The sequence below is a fragment of the Littorina saxatilis genome, linkage group LG11, assembly GCF_037325665.1.
Source record: "Littorina saxatilis isolate snail1 linkage group LG11, US_GU_Lsax_2.0, whole genome shotgun sequence".
Taxonomy (NCBI): domain Eukaryota; kingdom Metazoa; phylum Mollusca; class Gastropoda; order Littorinimorpha; family Littorinidae; genus Littorina; species Littorina saxatilis.
Window position 1 is genome coordinate 22147566 of NC_090255.1, and position 26452 is coordinate 22174017.

General features: G+C 42.1%; 2 protein-coding genes across 3 annotated transcripts in view; both read right to left on the reverse strand.

Moving 5' to 3' along the window:
- LOC138980018 (cytochrome P450 2F5-like) overlaps nt 1–26452 on the reverse strand; it is a 426282-nt gene that overhangs the window by 59654 nt on the left and 340176 nt on the right. The window lies entirely within an intron of this gene.
- On the reverse strand, nt 210–21655 carry LOC138980020 (solute carrier family 22 member 18-like). The gene is made up of 10 exons (XM_070352808.1): nt 21387–21655; nt 18833–19218; nt 16195–16438; nt 14755–14887; nt 13702–13817; nt 10211–10315; nt 9497–9609; nt 3289–3390; nt 1204–1324; nt 210–708 (listed from the first exon to the last, which is right to left on the reverse strand). Exons 2-10 carry the CDS (start codon nt 19100–19102, stop codon nt 533–535), a joined length of 1380 nt encoding a protein of 459 aa, XP_070208909.1. The 5' UTR covers nt 19103–19218; nt 21387–21655; the 3' UTR covers nt 210–532.

Sequence of the window (26452 nt, forward strand, 5' to 3'; positions counted from 1 at the left end):
TTTTGCAGACTTTACCAGGAAAGCTAGTATTCACTTCTTCAGCATCCATGCAGGGGACACAGCTTGCATGAGTTCCATCCAACATAAAGCCATACTCCTCTGGCAACAAAAAAAAAGGAAGACTTTAATCCTGAAAGAAAAATGTTACCCACCTACGGACCCTGATGTGTTTAGCCTTGTCATCCGAAACAAACATTTTGTTGTTGAACCCTTATCAAAATATACCTGTAATAAGAGGACACCTGTGCTGTATAGATATTTCTGGTTGATCTCAAGAGTGTCTTTTCATTACAGGTACCACTGTTTACCCCTGGATCACAGAGAAAAGCAAAAGGTAATTCCACAGCTAATTACCAGTCAGCAGTATAGATTTTCAGACATTTTTTGCCACACTGAAAAAACGTCAGCATAAATAGGATGCACAAAAATTACACAAACACACCATCAAGCGACACATCCTGAACTTTTACAGTGGAATGTTCAGAAAACTGTAAAAAGTCTTGTCTGTGCAGCCATTTGCTTAGATCTTTGTTCACAAGGCTTTGCGTTGATGTCTGACAAAAAGCACGAGCGTCAGTACAGTACTGACAACAGTGCCGAAGTATCCAAAGGATGGAAAGCCGTAACTTTCCAACAGGTATCCCCCGACAGTCGGCGAGAAAGTTCGCACCAAGGAGTTGACAGCCATGTTGAGACCAAGAATTGCACCTGAAAAATCAGAAAAATTAAAATTAAAACAAATATGTAAGGAAAGCAAGAACATTTTGACAAAACTGACTGTAATGTGTACGGTTATGTTCTTCTGGTCATTTGATTTATCAAAAGTGCTTTACCCTTCTTTGATTAAGACTCTGGGAACACAGAAGAAGATGGAATTGTGATCTGTTGGTCATGGGTTTGAATCCAGGCCAGGACGGACAGAGGTCAACTTGATATGCAAACTCAGAGACGGTATATGTCCCACTGTCATGACACCACAGTGGGTTTTTTAAAAAAAAATTTAGAATTTGATTTAGTCTTTGTGTGAAAGATTAAATTTTGACATAGAAGATGAGTCGGTCATTCTTCCACAAGTGTAGGTGCCTACACCTAAACACACCTGGGTAGTTTGACTCTTGTTGCTGCTAGCTTTCCTTGGGGAGGAACCAACCCGAATTTCCAAGAAATGTAATAAATAAGTAGAGAAAAAAATCTTTTGTTTACCTGTGTCTTCCTCTGTGACGGTGTGGGTCAGTGCGCTGGTGACGACAACATTCTGTGTTGTTAGTCCCACCACCAGTGGTAAACAAACCAGGCACAGCTGAAAAACGCTGCCCACTTGTGCCTGGGAGAGAAATATACATGTTTTAATGCAGCAGAGCGATAACAAAGTCAATAAACATTAACTCAGATAACTTTGAAGTCCTATATTTGCAGGTTTTGTTCACAGTGTAACGTTTCTTATCCATAGAAAAAAGAACACAAGAAGAGCAAACGCTCGATCGAGTCACTTTCGCAGTTCTGAATATTATATGAGGCATCAGATGGACAGGAAGAAATTGCTATTCACAACACAATGCATACCTGAAGAATGAGATTGCATGGATCGAGCAACAAAATATTTACCTTGGCATTAATGAGCTGTGTCACTTTTATAGTTTACGAGAAAAGCCCAACGTTAAGTTGTGTGTTGACGAACAGGAAAGGCTAGTTATCTCCCCTGTGTTTCCGATAACGTTTGTAAAAAGCTACAGATGTAAATAATTTGATGTAAAGAATAATCCTATAAAGTTTGAATCAAATCCGATGAATAGTTTCAGAGATATGATATTTCAATTTTTTTCCTTCAAGACATACCTGTGACCTTGAAAAAGGTCAAAGGTCACCAAAGCAGACGTCAAAGTGTAGAGGTCACTGGGAGTCACGTTCACATAAAATTTGAGCCCGGTCACTTTTATAGTTTCCGAGAAAAGCCCAACGTTAAGTTGTGTGTTGCCGAACAGAAAAGGCTAGTTATCTCCCTTGTTTTTCTGATAACGTTCGTAAAAGGCTACAGATGTAAATACTTTGATGTAAAGAATAATCCTACAAAGTTTCAATCACATCCGATGAACTTTGTCAAAGATATAAAATGTCTAATTTTTCCTTTGACGCTGACCTGTGACCTTGAAAAAGGTCAAAGGTCAACGAAACCATCGTTAAAGTGTAGAGGTCATTGGAGGTCACGACTAAACAAAATATGAGCCCGATCGCTTTGATAGTTTCCGAGAAAAGTCGAACGTTAAGGTGGTGTCTACGGCCGGCCGGCCGGCCGGACAGACTAACACTGACCGATTACATAGAGTCACTTTTTCTCAAGTGACTCAAAAAACAGAATAATAATTTTTGTTAAACGCACACACACAAACAAAACATGCACGCACCATGTAATGATACACACGCATACAGGAGAGTGCACACACACTTACACCTTAACATACGCCCATCTCTATGCAGAATACTGAAGCACACTTACTAGAGTACACAACAGCTAAACACACACACACACACAAACATATATACAAATGCCCCAGGAACAAACAGACATACCACACAAATTAAGAAACTCACATTCACATGCATACAATTTTGGACTACTGAAATACACACATAGTGACATTCCCTCTCACTCTCTCTCTCACACACAAACACTCACAGCCTGCTCCTGTACCCCCCCTCCCCACCAAGAGCTTTTTTTGTGTTTGTTTGTTTGTTTGATTAACGCCCAGCTGACCACGAAGGGCCATATCAGGGCGGTGCTGCTTTGACATATAACGTGCGCCACACACAAGACAGAAGTCGCAGCACAGGCTTCATGTCTCACCCAGTCACATTATTCTGACACCGGACCAACCAGTCCTAGCACTAACCCCATAATGCCAGACGCCAGGCGGAGCAGCCACTAGATTGCCAATTTTAAAGTCTTAGGTATGACCCGGCCGGGGTTCGAACCCACGACCTCCCGATCACGGGGCGGACGCCTTACCACTAGGCCAACCGTGCCGGTCCCACCAAGACCACACATACTATTCCTTACACATCTAACAAACATTAGTTCCCCCAAATAGAACAAAACATATAAATACAGTTGAACCTACATTGTAAGACCTTCACAAATCTAAGAAAAACAGGTCTTAAAAACGAGGGAGTCGTAACATGGGGGTAAATTCAGAGGTTATAAACAAAAAGTCTGAGTAAACAGGGTCTTGAAAGGGAGTGAGTCTTAAATTGGAGGGTCTTAAAAGGGAGTTCCCCTGTATAGGGTCTTACCAGCAGGAGATAGGAGAAGACGAGAATGGCGGATGATGCGACCAGGGTACTGCTCTCAGTGAACTTCTTGGTCACATAGCCCACGCCAACACCCTGCACGATCTGATTCAAAAGGAAAAAAAGATAATTGATTGGAACATTTCTGCTTTGATTTATGCCTGTGCGTGTGTGTGTGTGTGCTTGGAGGTTGGGTGGGGGGGTGTTGATGTGTTCATTTTATGTGTGTGTGTGTGTAGGCATGTGTGTGTGTGTGAAATGAGAGAGAGAGAGAGAGAGAAAGAGAGAGAGAGAGAGAGAGAGAGAGAGAGAGAGAGAGAGAGAGAGAGAGCATATTTGTGTGTGGATGTACGTTTCTCACACTATTTCACTGCTGCGGCGTGTTATGCTATCTCAGCGGCAGGCAGCTTGGAGCAAGCAGGCCATAAATAGCCTACCCTGCGCTGGCGGTGACCTCTTTAGTTTCGCGGGGAAATGCCAGCCGCACAAAGCCCTTGTTCATTGTACTCTGGAACTGTACAGCGTGTGGGCCAGTGTGAAAAAATACGTGTTTCTTGGTATGAAATGGACTGGTTTGCGTGACTTGAACGTTGGATTACCGTCATCTTGTGTATATTGTTACTCGGATATTCAGGCTTTGTGTATGTGCAAACTAGAGTTCCGGAAGGGATTCGGTTTGTTTGATTTTGAAGTAATACTGCTATCGAATCTACCGGCAGGTCGTTCTTTGTTGTACTTCCAAGAATCAGAACGTGCGCATTGTATACCATTTTGTAACCACGCTCAATGTTTATACCAACGACCGACTGTGTTTCTGATGTTGCCGTCAGTAAGTACTTAGTCTAAACTGTGTCATAGAGTGAGATTAAGTTTTTTAGGCTATTTTTGTGTTTGAGTTTGGAGCAGTTTTGTTTCGTTAATCCACGCGCCTAATCAGTGCATGCACCGTTTGGAACAGGCACTCGACTCTAGTGCATTTCATCTGTTCTGTTTTTTGTATTGCTTGTTTTGCGTCCCCCCCCCCCCCTTTTTTTTTGTGACGTGTTTATTCCTGACTTAATGTTGTGACTGTAATTGTGCTTATGTTCTTGCCTGTCTGTATCAGTGTATATGGTTTTGATTGTTTATTGTTATCAATTTCTTTCAATTTGTAGTCACTCTATTTATTGATTTAAGGTGTCTCAGTTAAGAATGGCGGCAGTGCAACATACAGAAGATCTCCACATATTTAGGCTAAATGCTATGTGCAGAATTTGTGGCAGAAGATCAAAGGCAGCGAAGGACAAACATCATACCATTAGGCATTGCAAAAACTATGCATCAGGGTTGTTTCAGTTTCACGGTATTCAAGTTTCTGAAGAAGCTAATGGCACCACTTTCTCAAGTACATTGTGTGCAACATGCGCTGTTCGTCTCAGCCAACAAAAAAACCCTAACATTCCACCTCAAGGATTCTCAAAAGCAATGCATAGTAACATTGAAAAAACAAAAGTGATGTGGACACAATACAACTCCAAAGTGGAAGTAGCTGACTGTAGTGTGTGTAAAACGTTTGCCGAACAAATGGCCGGTTGTCTTAAAAAAAAAAAAAAGCCAGTGAAAAAGCTGCTAGTCCGCAAAGAAAAAGCACATGTGTTGACAGTACTGATGCCTGTACAAGCACTTCTATTGTTGAAACCTTTCAGCCACAGTGTTCTTCAACACCTGAAACAAAAACCGCAAGCCGTGTGGTCAAAAAACGTCTGTTCGACCTGCTGACATCTCGCAAGGGTACGACTCAGAGTCAGAGTGATGTAAGTACTAACAATGACACAGTCGTCGTGTCAGCTGCTTCAACATCATTTCAAACCCAAGCCCCAGCAGAATCAAACGATAACACACCTGTAGCAAAGTCTGTATCTCAGTCACAGAAAGCAACAGATACTAACACTGTTTTGTCAAAAAACAAACCACAAACCCAACTCCGCCCAATAGAACAGTTGCAAGCACCTTTGACAAAAAAAGAGGAAGAGTATTTAACTGGCTTAGTTAGGGTGAAACTGGCACAGTCAGATGACAAGAAGACGTTGATATGTAAGACAAAAGCACAGCCACTTGTCCTAAAGAAAATTGTGAGAGCGAAAAAGTCATCAGCGCTAGTTTCTACTCCAATGAGGAAGAGAAGAGCAAAGGAAATTGCCAACCTGAGAAAAGAAATTTCCTGTTCCACGGAAGCTGCCATAATAAAACAACAAAGCACTGAACTTAAGCACACTACAAAGCGCAAAAGGGATGACATTCTGAAAACAGCTGGGTTGGGACAGGCACGCGTCTCTTCAAAATCAGCAGCTCAAATTAGAGCCAAACTGTCACTTAGCTGGGCAAAACAAAGGCAGTTGCGAAAATTAAACAAGGCAATGGGAATAAAAATGGAGTGTGAGAAAAAGGAGAGGGAATTTCAGGAGGGAGTGCTTTGTGGGAAAATAGAAGTTTACACATTACGTCTCTCATGCATCAACAAAGCGACAAAGAAAGAGGAAGTTAGGGGCATTCCCGTGTCTTCTATTGTCAGCTGGCCCAAGTTTGTAACTGATCTCTTAGACCAGTACGACAAGAAGAACATGCTAACATGGCATAACAACACCTTGCCAGAAAATGAAATTTGGGTTAAAATCGGGGGTGACCATGGAGGGGGGAGTTTTAAAGTTGTTCTTGAAGTAGCAAATCTCCACAATCCAAATGCGAACTCAAAGTTGGTTGTGATGACTGAAGCCAAAGATTCTGCTGAAAACCTTGAAAAGATTTTAGGCAGCACTATTAAAGAGGGAGTTAGTGCTGTCAACGGCATGATGTGGAAAGGAAAAAGGCTGCGAGTGTTTATGTTTGGGGATTATGATTTCCAGTCAAAAATGTATGGACTGTCAGGAGCCCAGAGTAGTTATCCATGTCTTTGGTGCAAGACTTCCAAAACGCAAATGCAATGGAGTCCAAGAGAAAAAGCCCCCAAAAGAACGTTAAGAAACACGAAAGAAGACCTCATAGGGTACCAAGAATCTGGCAGTGACAAAAAACATGCCAAAGACCACTACAACGTCATTCGTGCTCCAATATGGGACGTCAAAGTGAGTCATGTAGCGCCGCCTTACCTTCATTTGCTCCTTGGTATTGTGAACAAACACCACGATCTTCTTGCAAATGAGTGTCACCAGCTTGACAAGCAAATAGCAGATGCCCTTTCTAAAATAAAACTGAGTGACGGGCGTTTGGTGGTGATTGACAACACTACCGAAGCATTCAGAAGGTGTGTCAAAAAAATGTATAATCTCCGAGAAGAAGGGAAACTTAATCTGAAAACGTTTCCAGTCTTCGACAGATCTGAAGGACCAACAGTTGCAGGGGTTACTGAGATTTTGAATAAGCATAGCATAACACCTCAGGCCTTTTTTGGTGGCAGCTTCAATGGGAATCACTGCAACAAATACATTAAAGATGAAGTGATTACTGCCGTAGCAGACAGCGTAGAAAGAAGGGCATTTATCCTGACAGATGATTATGGCGTGCACACCCTTGCAGGTCAAATCAAAGACAAACACACCCGTTTGAACAGTCTTTACTCCAGTGTGCACAGGCTTGTGTCACACACAAAACCAGTTGGGAAAGATGACCTTCCTGGCATCCAAGTAGCTATTTCTGAATACATGGAGTTCTACAGAGGTAACGTGTGCCTTGACAACGTTAATGTCATCCCAAAGCAGCACATACTTGAAGCACATTGTGTAGAGTTTATGGAAAGGTGGGGGATGGGGCTTGGTTTGATGGGTGAACAGGGCGGCGAAAAAATACATTCTGACGTCAACAATTTGAAAAGGAGAGTTTGGGGCATGAAAAACAAGGGACAGCAACTTTGCCAGTTAATGAAAGAGCAACAAATTAAGACCTCACAGATGCTGCTTGACACCCCGCCAAAAACAAAATCCTAAACAAGAATGATAAAAAGTCATTGAGGCCTTTAGCATATTGACACAATAACAGCTCTAAAACATTGTTTTTTGTTGTTTGTTTTTCTTCTAAAATTGTACATATTGTTTTTTTTCTTCTTCTAACAATGTACATTGTGTTTTTGTTTTGTTTTTCTTTCTAAAAATGTACATAGTGTGTGTGTGTGTGTGTGTGTGTGTGTGTGTGTGTGTGTGTGTGTGTGTGTGTGTGTGTGTGTGTGTGTGTGTGTGTGTGTGTGTGTTCATATGCGTGTGAGGGAATGTGATCCCGCGTAAAGAGTGTGTTTACACTCACATTTGAACCGTTTAGTTTGAAATTACACCCACTCTATTCCATTACAATGCACGTCATCTTTTTTTTCTTCAGCATCTCAGAGAAATAACAACCCCAACTGTTGTGCTGTGTTGTTTTGTTTCGTTTTGTCTGTTCTGTTTTGTTTGCGATAATGAAACAAACGTTAAATTGTCGTCGGATCGACGAGTTTTGTTTCCTGTGGTATATATACAAGTTTGTGAGAACAATACGAGTGAAAAACTGTGTTGAAAAACTTTCAAATCGACTTGTGTGCTGCTATTGGATTACCGTAGGAGTGGACGTCAGGTAGGCTTTTTGTTTTCTTCACATGCAGCTAACAATTTGCATGAACATGTATTGAAAGACCGTTTTTTCTTTCTTTTATATTACAGGCATTAATTGCACTATTTTGAATTATATAAACGCAAAACAAATTTCACATGCGCACCATACGCATGCCTATAATATGTTTTTAAATACGACTGTATATACTCTGTTGTTTGTATATATATTTTGTAAAGTGTTGTACATGTATATCAGTGTACTTAGGGATTACCTTTGTCTTTTTTTCCAATATTTTGTGTTCTTTTATTGTGACACATTGATTATGATGTTTTGTTTACTGTGTTGTCTTCTGTCCTCTTATAGATTGTGCCGTGCTTTCGGATGTTGGGTTTCCTGTTTATTTAACTGTAGCATACATGTGTTTTTCAGATCTGTAAGGTGTGGTATAATTATTTACTTGAAGAGCAAACACCTTTTTTAATTCTCTCATTTAGCCTTTTTTCTGTCTTGTAAATTGTGGCATGTTTTGTTTCATACGATTGACATACATGTATTATCCGCCTATGTGTTGTCTGGGGCTAATATCATGTGGCACTTCGAGCGGATTTGGGTGAGCGCGCGCGAGCTATTTTTTTTTCTCCTGTGGTATATTATATATATATACAAGTTTGTGAGACTTGTATAGGAGGGCCGTGAGGTAAGCTTTTTTGTTTTATTCACATGCAGCTAACAATTTTCATGAACATGTATTGCCGTAAGATCTTTTTTCTTTCTTATATGTTACTGACATTATCTACACTATTTTGAATTTTATATCTACACTATTTTGAATTTTATAATTATATAAACGCAAAACAAATTTTACATGCGCACCATCAATGACTTTTACTAGTAATCCTTGGCATAATATGTATGTAAATACGATATACTCTACTGTTTGTATATATTTCGATATACTCTACTGTTTGTATATATTTCGTAAAGTGTTGTATATATATATGTGTATGTACTTGGGGATTACCTTGGTCTTTATCTTTCATTATTTTGTGTTCTTTTATTGTGGCACATTTAGGATGTTTTGTTTACTGTGTTGTCTTCTGCCGTCTTATATATTGTGCCGTGCTGAAAACACGCATTCTGAACAGTGCAGAAAACGTTCTCAGTTTTTTAGGCTCTGCTATCTCTCTAGAGCGCGCGAACTACAGATCCTTATCAACACAGCAGCTGCTTACAGAGCTGAGAGCTGGGCCACGCTAGCTGCAGACAAAGAAAGAGTCGTCTGTCAGGCGCCACTGTGGATACAATGCTGGGGCGGGGTAGGAGGGAAATGGGGAAGGAAAGGGTAAATAGGCGGGAGGAGAGTGGTACTGCCGGTTATTTTTAGCTGGTGCCAGCCTGGAGCAGAGAGTACCTCAAATGGAACACAGTGTTCTGTATACACTACAATAAAATACATTACAATAATACTTTATTATCTCAAAATGAGAAATTAAATGTTAGCTGACAAATATACACATGCAGTCACCTGAGTCACATCTGCGCTTGTACAAATGCAATCAAACACACACACACACACACACACACACACATACACACACACACACACACACACACACACACAGATTACTATGCATGAACATGCAGCACAACTTACCATGGTAGTAACCCCAATGAAAGACATGAGGTAGCCATTTTGGTCTGGTGCTAACTTGAAGGTTTCCAAGGCAACCACCTGGAACATGCTTTGGAACACACCTATAGGTATACCTGCAACACACACACCCAGAAGGTTGAAACAGCATGCATAACCCGTTGAAATTACCATATAATGTCCACACAGTGATATGAGCATATGCACTGTAAGTTTGGCTTTGACTGGCTGCTCAATTGCTTGTGTAGAGTGTTTGTTTGTGCATCTGTGTGTGCATTTGTGCTCGCATGCTGGTGTGTGTATGTTAAAATAAATGGCAAAACTCTTTACCTCTATGCAGTCTGCACTTTCTGTGTTCTTTCTTTTTCTATGGTTCTCAAACCCAACGCAATTCTGAGGCAAGAGCACTATTTCTCTGCATAGTTTATAGGTACCACAAGAAAGAGCAAACTCCTCATTCAGCCCCGTTGGAGCTTTATTGTCACACTGAATGAATCTCAAAACTTTTACTTTTTTCAGTATGTGACAACACTTCAACAGGGCTAATTTGAGAAAAAAATCTAAGAAAGAAGCAAACAAAAATCAGGAAATCTTGTGAACTTGATGTTGGCAGCAAAAGCCTTTTACCTACAAAAAAAAGTCCATTTCATTGAACAAAGGTACAAACTGATCCAGTTTGATAAACACCAAGTAATCCTTGCTCTAAAGCAAACGTACCTGCAAAGAATCGCACACACAGGAGGAAGCAGGCGCCAGGCGCTGCTACCAAACTGGTCCACTTCTTCAAGCTGAACAGAGTTGTTCCTCCTGAGCTACCGCTACCTGTGAAAGGGAATATCAAAAAAATGTCACGACATACTGATTCCATATTTTAGAAGAAAACAAAATATTACCACAAATATATATAACAAATAGAACACAGCCATACTCCTTTCATTCTGAAAAGCATTATTTCTCTAGAGACATTCTCGCTTCTAATTCACTTTAAAATACTCTTCCATAGCATTTCTCACTAAATGCAACTCCCGTATTTGTGAATATTTGCAAATGATCATTTTACCTTACAGATTCTAACAAACAAATAAATAAACAAACAAAACGCACATATGGGCAAACACATAATTGGGTACCCGGATAACGGCGTGACTAACCATCAATTTCTAATGCCTTTTCTCTCTCAATCAACTGTTCGTGAGTACAAGAACAATGAAACCCCCTCATCCCCCTCATCCCCCCCCCCCCCCCCCCCTCAGACCCCATGAAATTGGACTTCCCCATACTTAGTTGTTGAACTTATACAGTGATGGCGCTAATATTTTTTCTAACTGGTACACAAACGTTTATGATGAAAACTATCCAGAAACAAGAAGGGCAAAGCCCATACGACTCACATGCACCTAGCAATGACATCATACACTAAGAACTGCTTTACACATTTTTCCTACCAAAATACATGTGACCTTGACCCAAGGTCAAGGTCATCCAAGGTCATGCAACACAAAGCTGTTAATTCAAGACATAGGAAGTACAATGGTGCTTATTGGCTCTTTCTACCATGAGATATGGTCACTTTTAGTGGTTCACTACCTTATTTTGGTCACATTTCATAAGGGTCAAAGTGACCTTGACCATATGTGACCAAATGTGTCTCATGATGAAAGCATAACATGTGCCCCACATAATTTTTAAGTTTGAAACAGTTATCTTCCATAGTTCAGGGTCAAGGTCACTTCAAAATATGTATATGTCGTATCCATTCTGTACAATTTGCGCATTATGTACAATGAGCAGCATATCGTGCTCATTGTATACAATGAGCAACAAGTTTTGCTCATTGTATACAATGAGCAAAACTGTTGCCCATTGTATACAATGAGCAAGACCATAAAGTTGCACATTGTATACAATGTGCACCGAGTGAGCAAGATTACTGAATGGCGTTCAAGCTACACTGATATATGAATCATAGTGAATGGTTGAATGGAATATGTGAGTAAAGTGTTCAAATAACGATGTTTGTTATGTTTAAGCATTGTTTTAATTCTCATTTCGCTAAAACTATACAGTGCATTAGGAATTTAATTATTGTAAATTAATTAAACAATAAAAACAAATACAACAAATAATGTTGTTTCAACACACGCACACACACATAACATTCGTTCATAATAACGCTCACATTGTCATGTCATTGCTAATGAGAGCGTCGTTTTCACCGCCTTTCACGCTTTTGCTAATAACGCTCATGTTTTCATGTCACGCTAAAACATGGAAACAACGACAACAACGTACCACAGAGGTCACCTGCTTCTTTTTTTAAGCATGATGGTTCTTGCATTTAGCAGATCGGGGGTGGCAATGAGAAGTACATTGAAGCCGAGCTTTGAAGCATTTGCATTTGTTTGTTGTGCATACTCCGAGGCAGTTACATTTAGCGTAGCCTTGGCCGTGTCCACGGCTGGTTGCGATGGCGGTCTCCCTGACTGATTTCGTCTTGTTCCGGTTTTCTTCTGGAATGTCATCTTGGGTGAATAACCTGCTCTCGTTGATTTCGAACTGGTTTCGACTGAATTTCGAGGCGAGTCGTCCGTGTCTTGTCGCAATGGTGTACATTCCTCTGTCGCGGTCCACTTCCGTGATGACTCCGAGTAGGTTTCTTTGATCACCTTTGGCTCTGTCATACATCGGTATAGGTACGCGCACGCAATCATTCACATCTGCAACTTTTAACTTTTTCCTTGCCGATTCAAGCATGTGTTTTAGCTGTTTTCTGCCCCTTTAATTTACAATAATTAAATTCTTAATACACTGTTTAGTTTTAGCGAAATGAGAATTAAAACAATGCTTAAACATAACAAACATCGTTATTTGAACACTTTACCATTCACTATGATTCATATATCAGTGTAGCTTGAACGTCATTCAACAATCTTGCTCACTCGGTGCACATTGTATACAATGTGCAACTTTATGGTCTTGCTCATTGTATACAATGAGCAGCATATCTTGCACATTGTATACAATGAGCAACAATCCAACTTTGAAGAGCTCCTGTGACCTTGAAGCAAGGTAAACCAAACTGGTATCAAAAGATGGGGCTTACTTTGCCCTATATATCATATATAGATGAGGTATTCAATCTCAAAAACTTCAGAGAAAATGGGAAAAATGTGAAAAATAGCTGTTTTTTAGACAACATTTATGGCCCCTGCGACCTTGACCTTGAAGCAAGGTCAAGATGCTATGTATGTTTTTTGGGGCCTTGTCATCATACACCATCTTGTCAAATTTGGTACTGATCGACTGAATAGTGTCCAAGAAATATCCAACGTTAAAGTTTTCCGGACGGACGGACGGACGGACGGACGACTCGGGTGAGTACATAGACTCACTTTTGCTTCGCATGTGAGTCAAAAACGGTAGGCTGGTCATTGGAACCAGTAAGAGTCCAACTCACAGTACTGCTTTTGTTGTTTTACCAACGAAACAAACGGTAGTTCTAAAAATCAACCGGTAGGTTATACCGGCAGCCAATTATTTTCTGGTATTTTCTCATTTCAACCGGTAAAATACCAGTAATTACCGGTTAACGCCAATACTGTTATAGACTTGTTTTGCTCACAATCTCCACAAATTAACCTTGATTAGAAGACTCTCTCAGGGCGGGGATGTAGCTCAGTCGGTAGCGCGCTGGATTTGTATCCAGTTGGCCGCTGTCAGCGTGAGTTCGTCCCCACGTTCGGCGAGAGATTTATTTCTCAGAGTCAACTTTGTGTGCAGACTCTCCTCGGTGTCCGAACACCCCCCGTGTGTACACGCAAGCACAATAGACCAAGTGCGCACGAAAAAGATCCTGTAATCCATGTCAGAGTTCGGTGGGTTATAGAAACACGAAAATACCCAGCATGCTTCCTCCGAAAACGGCGTATGGCTGCCTAAATGGCGGGGTAAAAAACGGTCATACACGTAAAATTCCCCTCGTGCAAAAAACACGAGTGTACGTGGGAGTTTCAGCCCACGAACGCAGAAGAAGAAGAAGAAGAAGAAGAAGAAGAAGAAAAAGAAGAAGAAGAAGAAAAAGAAGAAGAAGAAGAAAAAGAATTCTCTCCATTTCTAGACCTAATTACTGTTCTTTTTTTTTAAAGTTGGTTTCTAAGCTATGTCTTTGATTTGCAGAGTGAAAGAAGATATTCATGTCACTTTCTCACCCTGAGTTTCCTTGCTTGGTGCTGTGAATTTTTTGGTCTGTGGCGGAACAAACTGCAGCACCAGCACAATGCTCAGCAGAGAACCTGCCGCTGCCACGAAGGCTGCAAACTGTTCCCTGCAAATGACAACGTATCACAAAATGTAAATTTCAAGCAACTCAGTATTATAATGCTGTAAATAAGAAATGTACACTAAACAGTATGTACATGTTTGGATGAGAAGATAGGCAACACAAAACTTACTCCACAATTTGTTTACATGTTAAACTTCCAATACTTATATGGATGGTCAGTATCACTACAAAGATCAGGGTTTTCAATACCATCGTGAAGCCGATCCTACTATACGGAGCCGAGACCTGGAGAACCACCGTCACCACCATGAAGAAAATCCAGGTCTTCATCAATACCTGCCTCAGGAAGATCCTCAAGATTCGCTGGCCAGAAAAAATCAGCAACGAAGACCTGTGGCTGAGAACCAGACAGCAGCCCGTCGAGGAGGACATCCTACAGAGACGCTGGCGGTGGATAGGCCACACCCTTCGCAAACCTGCTTCAAACATCACAAGGCAAGCCCTCACGTGGAACCCTCAAGGCAAGAGAAAGAGAGGGCGACCCAGGAACACATGGCGCCGAGATTTGGACGCAGACGCAAAGCACATGGGAAAGACGTGGGGAATGCTGGAAAGACTCGCCCAAAACAGAGATGCATGGAGGGAGCTGATTGGCGGCCTATACCCCAGACGGGGTCACAGGCGTAGGTGAGGAGGTGAGGACTTATATGGATGAGGATGGAATCAAGAGAAAAATGTACAACAACAGAGAAAAAACAACGATTACTGATTCATCCTTTTTAAAAGCAAAAAGTTGCACCAAAAGTTCTGAATTCCATGAAAAAACAGTCAAATAATGCTTGTAAATCTAGAATGATTTTCAGCTATGAAACACACACACACACACACACACACTCAATCTAAAGAAACACAATGAAAATAACAGTTTCAGTTTCATCACACAATTCAGCTCTTAAGACAAAGCTATGTCAACCTTTACCCAAAAACTTTGGTGATGATACCGCCCACAAAAGGACCGATGACCATCCCCACTCCGTAGGACATCCCCAGCTTCCCCAGTGCATCAGCTCGCTTGCTGGAGTCACCGATGTCCGTCACTATCATCTGGCCGCCTGCAAGGGAAAAAAGTTACAGTCAGTGATGGTAAAATCGTCCGCCCGATCGCAAGGGGCAAGTAAAATTCCTGCCGGGCTAGTAGAAACCGCCTGGCAACTCACCCGGCTGGCCAGTGAAAAATCTGGTTAAATGCGACCCTTTTGGTTGTCATATTGAGTTTCAAAGCCATTCAAAGGACACCTCACCATAAAGGACACTTTCTATTGCCCTTTGTCTATTATTTACACTAAAACATACCTGCCATCCAAAATATACCTGTCACAACTGGCCACCTGCACTGTAGGGACACTCTCAGCTGGTCCCAATGTCCTTTCATTTTAGGTAGTGGTCCAGTACCTGCGAAGTGTGGACCCTCCCATGAGAGGACACCTCCCTTTAAAGGGCACCTTCTCTTGTCCCTTTTTATACTATCTCTACCAAAGTATACCTGTCAAGAAAGGCCACCTGCACTGTAGGGACACTTTTGGCTGGTCCCAAGGGTGTCCTTTCATCGCAGGTACCACACTGTATTAATGTACACTGCCCTAAGGTTTTAAATTCAACACCAGAAGTATTTCTCATGTTAGATTCATGTTCATTAATGTTTAAACAAATACTTGTACATAGATGTGCACCCTTACTCACGTCAGAGATACATGCACTTTTAACACTTTCTACCCCACCTATGTTGACCAAGTTTTTTTTTAGCTGAGACCAGCTGTGCTGCAGTCTGAGCAGATATATCCGTACCTGCATGGTCAGATAGAGCCATATGAGTGGGTACGGATATATCCGTACCTGGGAGACAATGAGTTAAGGAGAGAGATTTCTCTAGCTATCATGCCTAAAAGTGAAGCTGTATTTAACACCAAATAATTCTGTAGATGAAAAAGATGAGAGACAAACACAACATACCTTGCATGGCATGCATGAAGACTTGGTTTTTTTTGTTTGTTTGTTTAACGCCCAGCCGACCACGAAGGGCCATATCAGGGCGGTGCTGCTTTGACATATAACGTGCGCCACACACAAGACAGAAGTCGCAGCACAGGCTTCATGTCTCACCCAGTCACATTATTCTGACACCGGACCAACCAGTCCAAGCACTAACCCCATAATGCCAGACGCCAGGCGGAGCAGCCACTAGATTGCCAATTTTAAAGTCTTAGGTATGACCTGGCCGGGGTTCGAACCCACGACCTCCCGATCACGGGGCGGACGCCTTACCACTAGGCCAACCGTGCCGGTATGCATGAAGACGGAAGGAAGACAAGATACAAAGAGAATGGGTATGTAACTCTCACGTTCACACATATCAACATACCTTGCATGGCATGCATGAAGACGGAAGGGAGACGTGATACAAAGAGAATGGGTATGCTGTATGACACCCCCAGCAAAGCGTAGGACAGCGCTGCTGCCACAAAAGCCAAGGTCATGGCCGCTCGGCCTCCGAAAATGTCGCCAAAGCGACCAAACAGAGGTCCACCAGCAAGCTGCACCACTGCAAAGGTCGTCTGAAGGTAGCCGAAGGTCACTGGATCTGCCCCCAGCTTTTTCGTCAAGTACTGCAAACAAAAAATGAATGCATCAGGCTGAGGAAAAAAGACCAGAGGTTAAAGCGCTACGTTACTTGCAAGTCAAGAGGGCACACTACATAACCTGGTTTATTGACTTTGTATCCGGCAAGCAGAAAAAGTATCACACTGCTTAATGGACATAATTAAAAAAAGTCCCTTTTTAAACATGAAAATACGGATTTATCCACATTATCAACTTTTTGGCATACATCATATATATACTGTTCAAAAAAAGAAACGCATAGTTGCTACTTGCCAAATTTGTTTTATTTTTCGAAAAAATTAACAGAAAATCCAATATTTAGATTATTTGTTTGAAATTTGGTATGGACACAGTTGAATGCACACACAGTTCATTTGCATCTTCAAATCAATCAGTCAATCAATACGATTGGGTGCCGAGGCTGTCAAGTCAGTAGGGGGTGTGACTGCCTTGAGCAGCAACAACTGCCCGGCACCTTCTGGGCATGGACTGGATCAGATGCCGGATATCTTGCTGTGGGATGGTGTCCCACTCCTCCTGAAGTGCCTGCAATAGATCGCGGTGATTTGCCGGCGCTTCTTCTCGCCTGCGCACACGTCTGTCCAATTCATCCCAGAGGTGTTCTATCGGGTTCATGTTTGGCGACATGGATGGCCAGGGAAGCACCTGGACATGGTGGTCGGTGAGGAACTGGGTGGTGAGTCGTGCTGTGTGCGGGCGAGCGTTGTCCTGCTGGAATATGGCATCCTGGTCAGCCAGAAGAGGAAGGGCGTGTGGGCGCAGAATTTCCTCCACGTATCGCTGGGCAGTTATGCGCCCTTGGACGTGCACCAGGGTGCTCCTTCCAGCGGTATTGATCGCCCCCCACACCATGACGCCTCCACCACCATGAACGGGTGCCTCATCCACACAGTTGGGCGCGTAACGTTCGTTTACTCTCCGGTAGACCCTCCTCCGACCATCATGTCGCTGGAGCAGGAAGTAGGACTCGTCGCTGAACCACACGTGTCTCCAGTGATTCCGGACGGTCCAGCGAAGGTGCTGGTTGCCCCACTGCACTCGGTTCTGGCGATGGCGGCGGGTGAGGACAGCTCCTCTGTGAGGTCTGCGAGCTCTCAAACCAGCTTCATGCAGGCGGTTCCGCACGGTCTGGTCCGATAATCGGTGTGGCCCGGGGAGAGCCTGGACAGAAGATGAGGCCGACAGGAAACGATTCCGGAGGTGGCGGAGCCGTATGAAGCGGTCGTGAGCAGCAGTTGTCGCCCTTGGTCTTCCCGCTCGTGGCAAGTCAGCAACGGAGCCAGTGGCTTGAAACCTGACCCACAGTCTACTGATGGTGCTCTGGGACACGTGGAAGTGCCTGGCCACTTTGACTTTGGCCTGCTTGTAAACAACCCAATGCAATTTGGCGGTCTTCTCTGCTCAATCGGGCCATCTTTCGTCGCTGAATTGTCGTCTGATTTCTTTGTGGCGAACAATCCGCTTTCATGGGTTTTGGAAGACATGGTGAGAGCTCAATATTCCCCGAGTTTCACGAGATTACACTGAAGCATGACGAGTGGTCATGCCAAATGAGTATTTTTGACATTGTAGCCACTGATAACGCATGCGTCACGTGCAGAGCTCACTTGTGGCAATGGATGAAAGGTCGACGACCAGATAAACATTTTCTGCAGTTTGGTGGATATCCTTGTAGCCATATAACTAAATTAACCAAATATTACAAGCTATGCGTTTCTTTTTTTGAACAGTATATATATATATTATTCATTTCCTGATTTGTCATTTAAATTTAAGTCATGCCTTCTCCAAACCTGGACTAATGTGCAATCTCTATCTTGGTCTTAGACTGAGATATATATCTATGACAATTGACATGTGCATCTGCACTTCCTCCCTGAAAGTATCTAAATCTGATGAAGAAAAAACCCACTACAAAGAGTATAAAAAAAAAGCAGTGAAAGAGTTAATCTGGGTGAGAAATTGACAAAGATTTAGTTTACAGATAATCTGTGTAGTTGAACAGAAACAGTATAATGCATAGCACATAGATTTTTTCTTGCTGTTGTTTTTCTCTGGAGTGGAAGGTGTGTGTGTGTAATTAGAGAGGGAGAGTGAGTAGGAAAGAGAGAGAGAGAGAGAGAGAGAGAGAGAGAGAGAGTGAGAGTGTGTGTGTGTGTGTGTCTGTGTGTGTGTGTGTGTGTGTGTGTGTGTGTGTGTGTGTGTGTGTGTGTGTGTGTGTGTGTGTGTGTGTGTGTGTGAATGTCTCACAGTCTGCCTGTGAGTGTACACATGACCTGTACAAGCTTCTCTCTGCATGTATGTGGTTTCATTTTCAAGCTGCATGCAAAGAAGTTCATTCTTCTTCTTTTAAATTAACTTAATCAACAAAATCTTACAGGCAGAGTTCCAGTCTGAATCCAGAAACAGGTGGAGTAGAGAAAGATGTTGAAGTGAGTGCACATAATCACTCTCCTGTCCGATGAGCTTTTCCCAACACCCGCGCCACCTCCATCTTCTTTCCCGTGGGAATCCATGTCGTATGATTCAGAGTCACTGTTTTTGTCTGTAGCGTGCGAATTCATGTCTCTCGAGTTGTTCATAAGGTGTGGAATTCCTCCATGTTGATCATTTTCATCCGCTTTTCTGGTACCTGTACGCTGAGACATTCCACTTCAGTGATGACAGGTTTATACAGTGAAAGGTGAGAATGAAGACTGCTTTGCACGTTTCAGTTTAGGCCCCACGTCGATCCGAGTGGCTCTCAGAAAGTTGTGACACTGTGCTGGAAAAGAGAAACAGGTGAATGACTGATTTGCGAGCTAACAGTAACAACAGTGCTGTTTTATTCTCAGTTCATGCAAGACAAAAATACACTGGGCAGTTTGATATCAATTATGATTATGTGCAAGCCATGTGTATAGTAGATCTATATAGATGTACAGTGATACCTGCAATGTGAGCCTCCTCTGCTGGGAGGACAAGTCCACAAAAAGGACACTTTTTGTTGTTTTTCTCTATTATAATTTATTTGTATCAATTGACCAAAATACACAGGTGTCATGATAGACTATATGCACTGCAGACACTTCTGGCTGGTCCCAAAGATGTTCTTTCATCTCAGGTACCACTGTACTTAATCCTAAAAGTACAATGCCACAAATATTTCTGGAGTGATAAATGTATACTGTACATTATAAATATATATGAACACAAAGAAAATTGGAATTTTCATCAAAGTGCTGCAGATAATAGAAAAAACACAACTGTTTTGTGGTAGCTCAGCTGCACTGTGAAATGAGCGATAGAAAAAAGGTCTGGTGCTTTTATTACTATTAGTTCTCTGACATCATGATAGAAAGAAAAACAAGTCGCGTAAGGCGAAAATACAATATTTAGTCAAGTAGCTGTCGAACTCACAGAATGAAACTGAACGCAATGCAACGCAGCAAGACCGTATACTCGTGGTCCACCGCTCACGGCATAGGCAGTGAAATTGACAAGAAGAGCGGGGTAGTGGTTACGCTATGCTGCATAGCACGCTTTTCTGTACCTCTCTTCGTTTTAACTTTCTGAGCGTGTTTTTAATCCAAACATATCATATCTATATATTTTTGGAATCAGGAACCGACAAGGAATAAGATGAAAGTGTTTTTAAATTGATTTGGAAAAAAAAATTTTGATAATAATTTTTATATATTTAATTTTCAGAGCTTGTTTTTAATCCGAATATAACATATTTATATGTTTTTGGAATCAGCAAATGATGGAGAATAAGATAAACGTAAATTTGGATCGTTTTATAAATTTTTATTTTTTTTTACAATTTTCAGATTTTTAATGACCAAAGTCATTAATTAATTTTTAAGCCACCAAGCTGAAATGCAATACCGAACCCCGGGCTTCGTCGAAGAGTACTTGACCAAAATTTCAACCAATTTGGTTGAAAAATGAGGGCGTGACAGTGCCGCCTCAACTTTCACGAAAAGCCGGATATGACGTCATCAAAGACATTTATCAAAAAAATGAAAAAAACGTTCGGGGATTTCATACCCAGGAACTCTCATGTCAAATTTCATAAAGATCGGTCCAGTAGTTTAGTCTGAATCGCTCTACACACACACACAGACACACACACAGACACACACACAGACACACGCACATACACCACGACCCTCGTTTCGATTCCCCCTCGATGTTAAAATATTTAGTCAAAACTTGACTAAATATAAAAAGCATACCTCGCTACACTCACGCTGCACACATAAAAAAAAAATAACAGGGTTTTCCACAGCAAGCTGATACCACCCGATATATGATGGAATATCATTGTCCCATCAACTGGTCTGCCAGGAGGATATAAATGTTATTGTTATCACCCTTTGATCCATTTATAGTGCTGTCACGTTATATGGGAAGAGAGACTTTTGCTTCATTAAACAAAACCAGCTGTACAAGGGGGGGGGGGGGGGGGGGCATTGTCGAGGGGCTGGTCTTTGACATATATCAGAGTAAACAAATTTGTGTATTGCATATATATTATTTTTAAAAAAAGGGGGAAAGGTGTATTCTGTCTGGTCCTGATTCATTTGCCATACAAACAAAACCTTGGTCTTTGTGTCTCAGTGTGTACAGTATGCATGTACATGCATGTCTTTGCGTATTTGTGTGTGTATACCCATTTGTGTGAGAGTTCAGAGATTATAGTGTCTCTGCCGGCGTCAGTGTATCTGAAGTCAGTGTGTCACAGTGTGTCCGTTCTTCACTGGCATGGCCCTTGCTCTTACATTGATTACGAAAGTTGCCAATACCAGGCTTCTTCTGGGTCAACACGAGTTAGAAATGATCTGAACTAGAGCGTATTTACAGCGCATTGAATGTCCCCTCTTGCGATCTTGCACACCCTTTATCCCCTCCGATTCAACACAGACAGCTGAACACGTTGCCACTTACAATTTTACTCGGCTTGTCAGTGAACCCAGTCGCTGGACTACAGACGTTCGGATGAACCCAGTCCACATCAAGAAAGAAGAAGAAGAAGAACCCAGCTGTGTGAGTATTTCCGACTGTGCAGTACCGCTGCTCTCAACGCCCTTGAACTTTAACTGTGTACTGCCGCCAGACAAGCGGCCGAAGTAATCGGTTCATGATAAATGTGCAAAGTCATCGCCGACCCCAACCAACACGTTTATCTCCCAACTGGAAGCAATCGCGTGGTGTGTGTACACAAACAAATCCATGTGACACGTTTCGCTGCGCATGCGTGGTGCGAGGGTTTCGAAGAGTTGTCTTTCTTGTCATGTAAATTTCTACTCGGTTGTTTCCCTTTACTTGACTAAAATTAATGACCAAGTTTACCACCAGAAATAGTTGGCATTGAGTTGGCTAGTCGACATCTTGAGTGAAGAAAACAAAACAACAACAACAACAACAACAACAACTTCTTCTTCTTCTTCTTCTTCTTCTTCTTCTTCTTCTTCTTCTTCTTCTGCGTTCGTGGGCTGAAACTCCCACGTACACTCGTGTTTTTGTACTTGTAGGCCCCTATGAACGTTTTTATCCCGCCATATAGGCAGCCATACGCCGCTTTCGGAGGAAGCATGCTGGGTATTTTCGTGTTTCTATAACCCACCGAATTCTGACATGGATGACAGGATCTTTTCCGTGCGCACTTGGTCTCAGTTCAGTGTCGGCTTGCGTGTACTACACACGGCCCGGAAGGGGGACAAGGCACTCAGTGCTGAGCAGGTCTGCTCATAAGTTGCCTTGGGAGATCGTCGGAAAACTTCTCCACCTTAACCCACCAGGCGTGGCCGGGATTCGAACCCACGACCCGTTCCGCTTTGGAGGCCGGCGTCTTACCACCAAGGCATTGCGCCCGTCACTCTCAACAACACGGCAAATCATTTTCAAGCCCAGTCTCACTGAGTTTTAAGCCGCCGTGACAACCAACACCAGTGACTGAACAACCACAATAACAACAACGTACGACCACGACAAATAACATTGATACCGGCAAACACAGTCCTAAAATCAACAACAGTGAAAGAAAAAAGAAGAAAAAACCACTTCAACCAACACCAAAACAACACCACTGAGCGAAAAACAATAACACCAGGACAGTCTCTCAGTCGTAACATTTGACTTATTGCTGAACTGAATATAATTAATTTCTTAACTGAAAACAAATATGCCTTTAATTTTCATTTTTAGCACCAAACATTACTAGTATTTTGTTCTCAGTTGACTCTATCTGTTGGTCAGTCAAATTGTACCCAAATCAAACATTCGATATATTTCGTAAAATAAATTGCCACTCGTTAAAAAAAAAGAAAAAAAAGTTCAGTATATCATATACAATACCGCGCGCTACAATATGAAAAAAATATATTTTCAACACATAAGAGAATTGGATACTTTTTGTGAAGCAGCTTAAGTCCACTGAAATACGCGAAGCCTTGTCTCTTTCGTCGATTCAAAACTACTCGATATCAAATATCAGTAATAATTTCATTTCCGCGTATGGAGTTTTAATGTAATACCACAAGCACATGGTCGTATTTGGTATGATATAGCCAACCTGTGGTAATACTTACACTTGAACTGAGACTAGCGCTGGCGGCGACCACAACATCTCGATCTCTCTTGTCAAACTCGACAAGTCTCAGTGGAGGCTGAGTGATTGATCAGCCGGGCTGGGTGGGCAGAGTGCGGTCTGTCGGACAAAATATATTCAGCCTCAGCGAAAGGCATGACTATACAAAACCAAAGGAGCACGTGGCCTTCACATAATTATGCAATGATTTACTTCTTCAGACTGCCGCGGTTTTGTCATAAATACTGACTCGATTTGGTATCTCGTCTTCATCGGGAATTCCCGCAAATGTGCTTTTTTTTCCCCAAGTTTTTCGAGAAGAGGTGAATGATACGGTCCGAGTCTGAAAAATTACTTGGTCTAGTTACGAGACTTCTGCAGACGGTTCACTCAAACATATTTTACTGTTACAGTAGACTATCTTTGGTGCACTATGTCGGTACAAATAGACTCCGTCTGAACGGTGAAACGAAGCGGTTAATTTAATACGACTCGAGTAGGCCTATATGGATGGGTCAGAGTCAGTGCCAGATTTTGAACCAAAGTCCACTTTAGCCAGTATGCATGAAGGATTGAGTCAAGTTATTCAAGTCGAGTCTTTGTTACTAGCCAATGCTTTGAGCCGATAACACAACACGTGACACCAACCCCTTTCAACAGAACCGTCATTGAAAATACACCACTTCATTCTGTAACAATACACAAAACCGGGAACATATATCCCTTGTCGGTTTAACCGTGAGGGCGTTACACAACATTTACTATAATCAACAAAATACAAATTTCAGGAAATTATTTAGTTTTTCTGAATTACTCGCTGGCCTATGCTTGATGGGCTGCGTCACCGTGTGTCTTTTGTTTGCATGGCTCTTACTACTTCATAATAACACCGAGCAATAATTACTCGACTGTCTGGTTGAACAAACAGCTAGGGTAAAACTCAGTGGTGACGTTTCAGCCGGCAAAAAGTGATGTGTCATGTGGCCGTAAAAACTGTGCGAAGAGCTAAATCAGTAGTGTACTCGCATAATAGTTGTGTTTTTCACGCGGTGCAACAATCATTACTCGACTACGACTGAGTGACACACACTCGTGCCAGTGCGCGCTCACACACACACACACACACACACACTGGCAGACACCGGGCACACACTCACACACACACACCCACACACACACACACTGGCACACACACACACTCACACACACCGGCCACACACACACATCCACACACTGACATCCACACACGTACTCACACTCATACACACATACACACACACATACACACACACACACTGTACACCTATACGCTCACAAACTGACACACACACACACACACACACACACACACACACACAGTCACACACACACACACACACACACACGACACACAGTTTTGAGACATGCAACAGTTTATTGAGAATCGCAACAGTGCACACAATAGCAGCTATTTCACGAAAGTCTCCGGAGGTAAGTAAACCCTTCGCACTTGGCTGTTTATGCCAAGGCGTGAGAACATTGCAGGCACACTCTTTCTCGTGTCTGCAATCACGAACACCAACACACCGCATTTGTCCAGGTTTTACCATGGATAAGAACAAACTTCCACTTAGACGCATACTCAAAATCAGCAGTCTGGTTGCTTTATGCCCTTCGGTGAGATTTTTGTCTGCATTGACTGATTTCAGTCCTCAGTCATTGACACTTATGTCAAACTCCAAAATCAATTGAGCAAACAATTCTCGCTCTACACATCCATCACTGAGTCAGGCTTTTAATTCTTGCTACGAGTCCGAATAGAAGGATGCTCGCATCACGAGTTAAAGCCCATGAAGCGTGTTCGAACTGATTTATGGCAGTTTTTATGATTGTAAGTTTAGGTATGGTATATGTTTAAAGTGAGGGGGAAAGCAGAAACATAATATTGTGACTTGTGTGTGTCACAATCAGAATGCAACACTATAGCAGATCACAACATGAACAGAGATGGGCAATAATGGAGAAAAAAAAAGGTCGGTCGAGTTGTCAGCCTGCAGTGGAGAAATCGTGAAGAAAACATATCACGTACATTGTGTTTTAAGGTAAAATACAACAACAGCTCTCGCCGTCAACAGTGTGTCATGTGCAATTTATATTTCTTGCACTTTATAAAATAAGGTATAAAGAATAAATCGAATTTCGAAGTCAGAATACTCGCGTTGAACGTGATTTTATTTCAGTTATAATCCACGGTCAGGGTTCTCAGTCTTAGTCTGCAGAGTTTGCTACGTCGCAAAGAACTTCTTGGAAAAGACAGTGTTCGGAAATAACTCTATAACTCTGTCAAGTTCGTATGGGTTGTGGAAAAGTACGTTGCTTTGCCTTGTTTCCATATAGACACACAGAAGCAAGCCTACAATGTCACGTACAGCTTGCCGCAGTGTTTCCATGGAAAAACTAGGACAAACAAGGAAAAGCAACTCTTCCACTAGGCATACAAACCCACCAGAGTTATTTCCGATTTTTTTTATTTTTTTTTTTTTTTTAGACACTGTTTTTGAATTGTACTAATTTAACGTACATTCCTTTTCGTTTTAGCGATCACGTCAAATAGGTTTGTCCAGGATTTTACACTCAAGGGGATCAGAACATCCTTCACAGCAGATGCGGAGAGTCTCGGCCATGGCCGGCGTTGCTCTCAGCTCTTTGCTGGTCTGGAGTTTGCTAACCCTGCGGTTGCTGCAAACAAAGTCGAAACAGATAACGATGTTAATGAAAAACGGTACCCACAAACTAAGACATATCTTCTTGAATATCTCTTCCAAAGTCAGTCATATCTCTGACGTCAAGATTGAAACAATGTCCGAGAAGACATCATCATCATGCTAATCATGGTGTTACGTATATTTATCGGTTACCTCCAGAGGAACTGACAACGAATTTGGAAAACAAATTGGTCTCGGTGACTCCGTCATAATATGACATTATTAGCACTAGAAAATTACGCGTAAGGTCCCGAGTACGTTTGTGTGTATACATACGATTCTGACAGTGTCGAAGCAATCCACTGGGTTATGACTGAAGTACAGCGCTTTTTGCCATGATACCCTTTAAAATCAACGCAAAAACAAACCAATTTATTATTAACTCAAAATAATTCAACGTTCCAACAACACACCTTTGTTATTTTTATATTGCAACAAACAATGCGTTATTATATGTACACAGGGAGTTTGGGGATCCGGGACTCTTGAGACCCTCTAAAATTCCGCTTAGGGGGGTCAATGGACCCTCTAAACATTAAAAGCGGGGGTTCCGGGACTTTCTAGGACGGTCTGTGGGGAGCCTTGTTCATTCATGATCATAATGACAATCACAATCTAGTGCATTTATATGGCGCTTTATCATCATCATCATCATCATCATCATCATCATCATCATCATC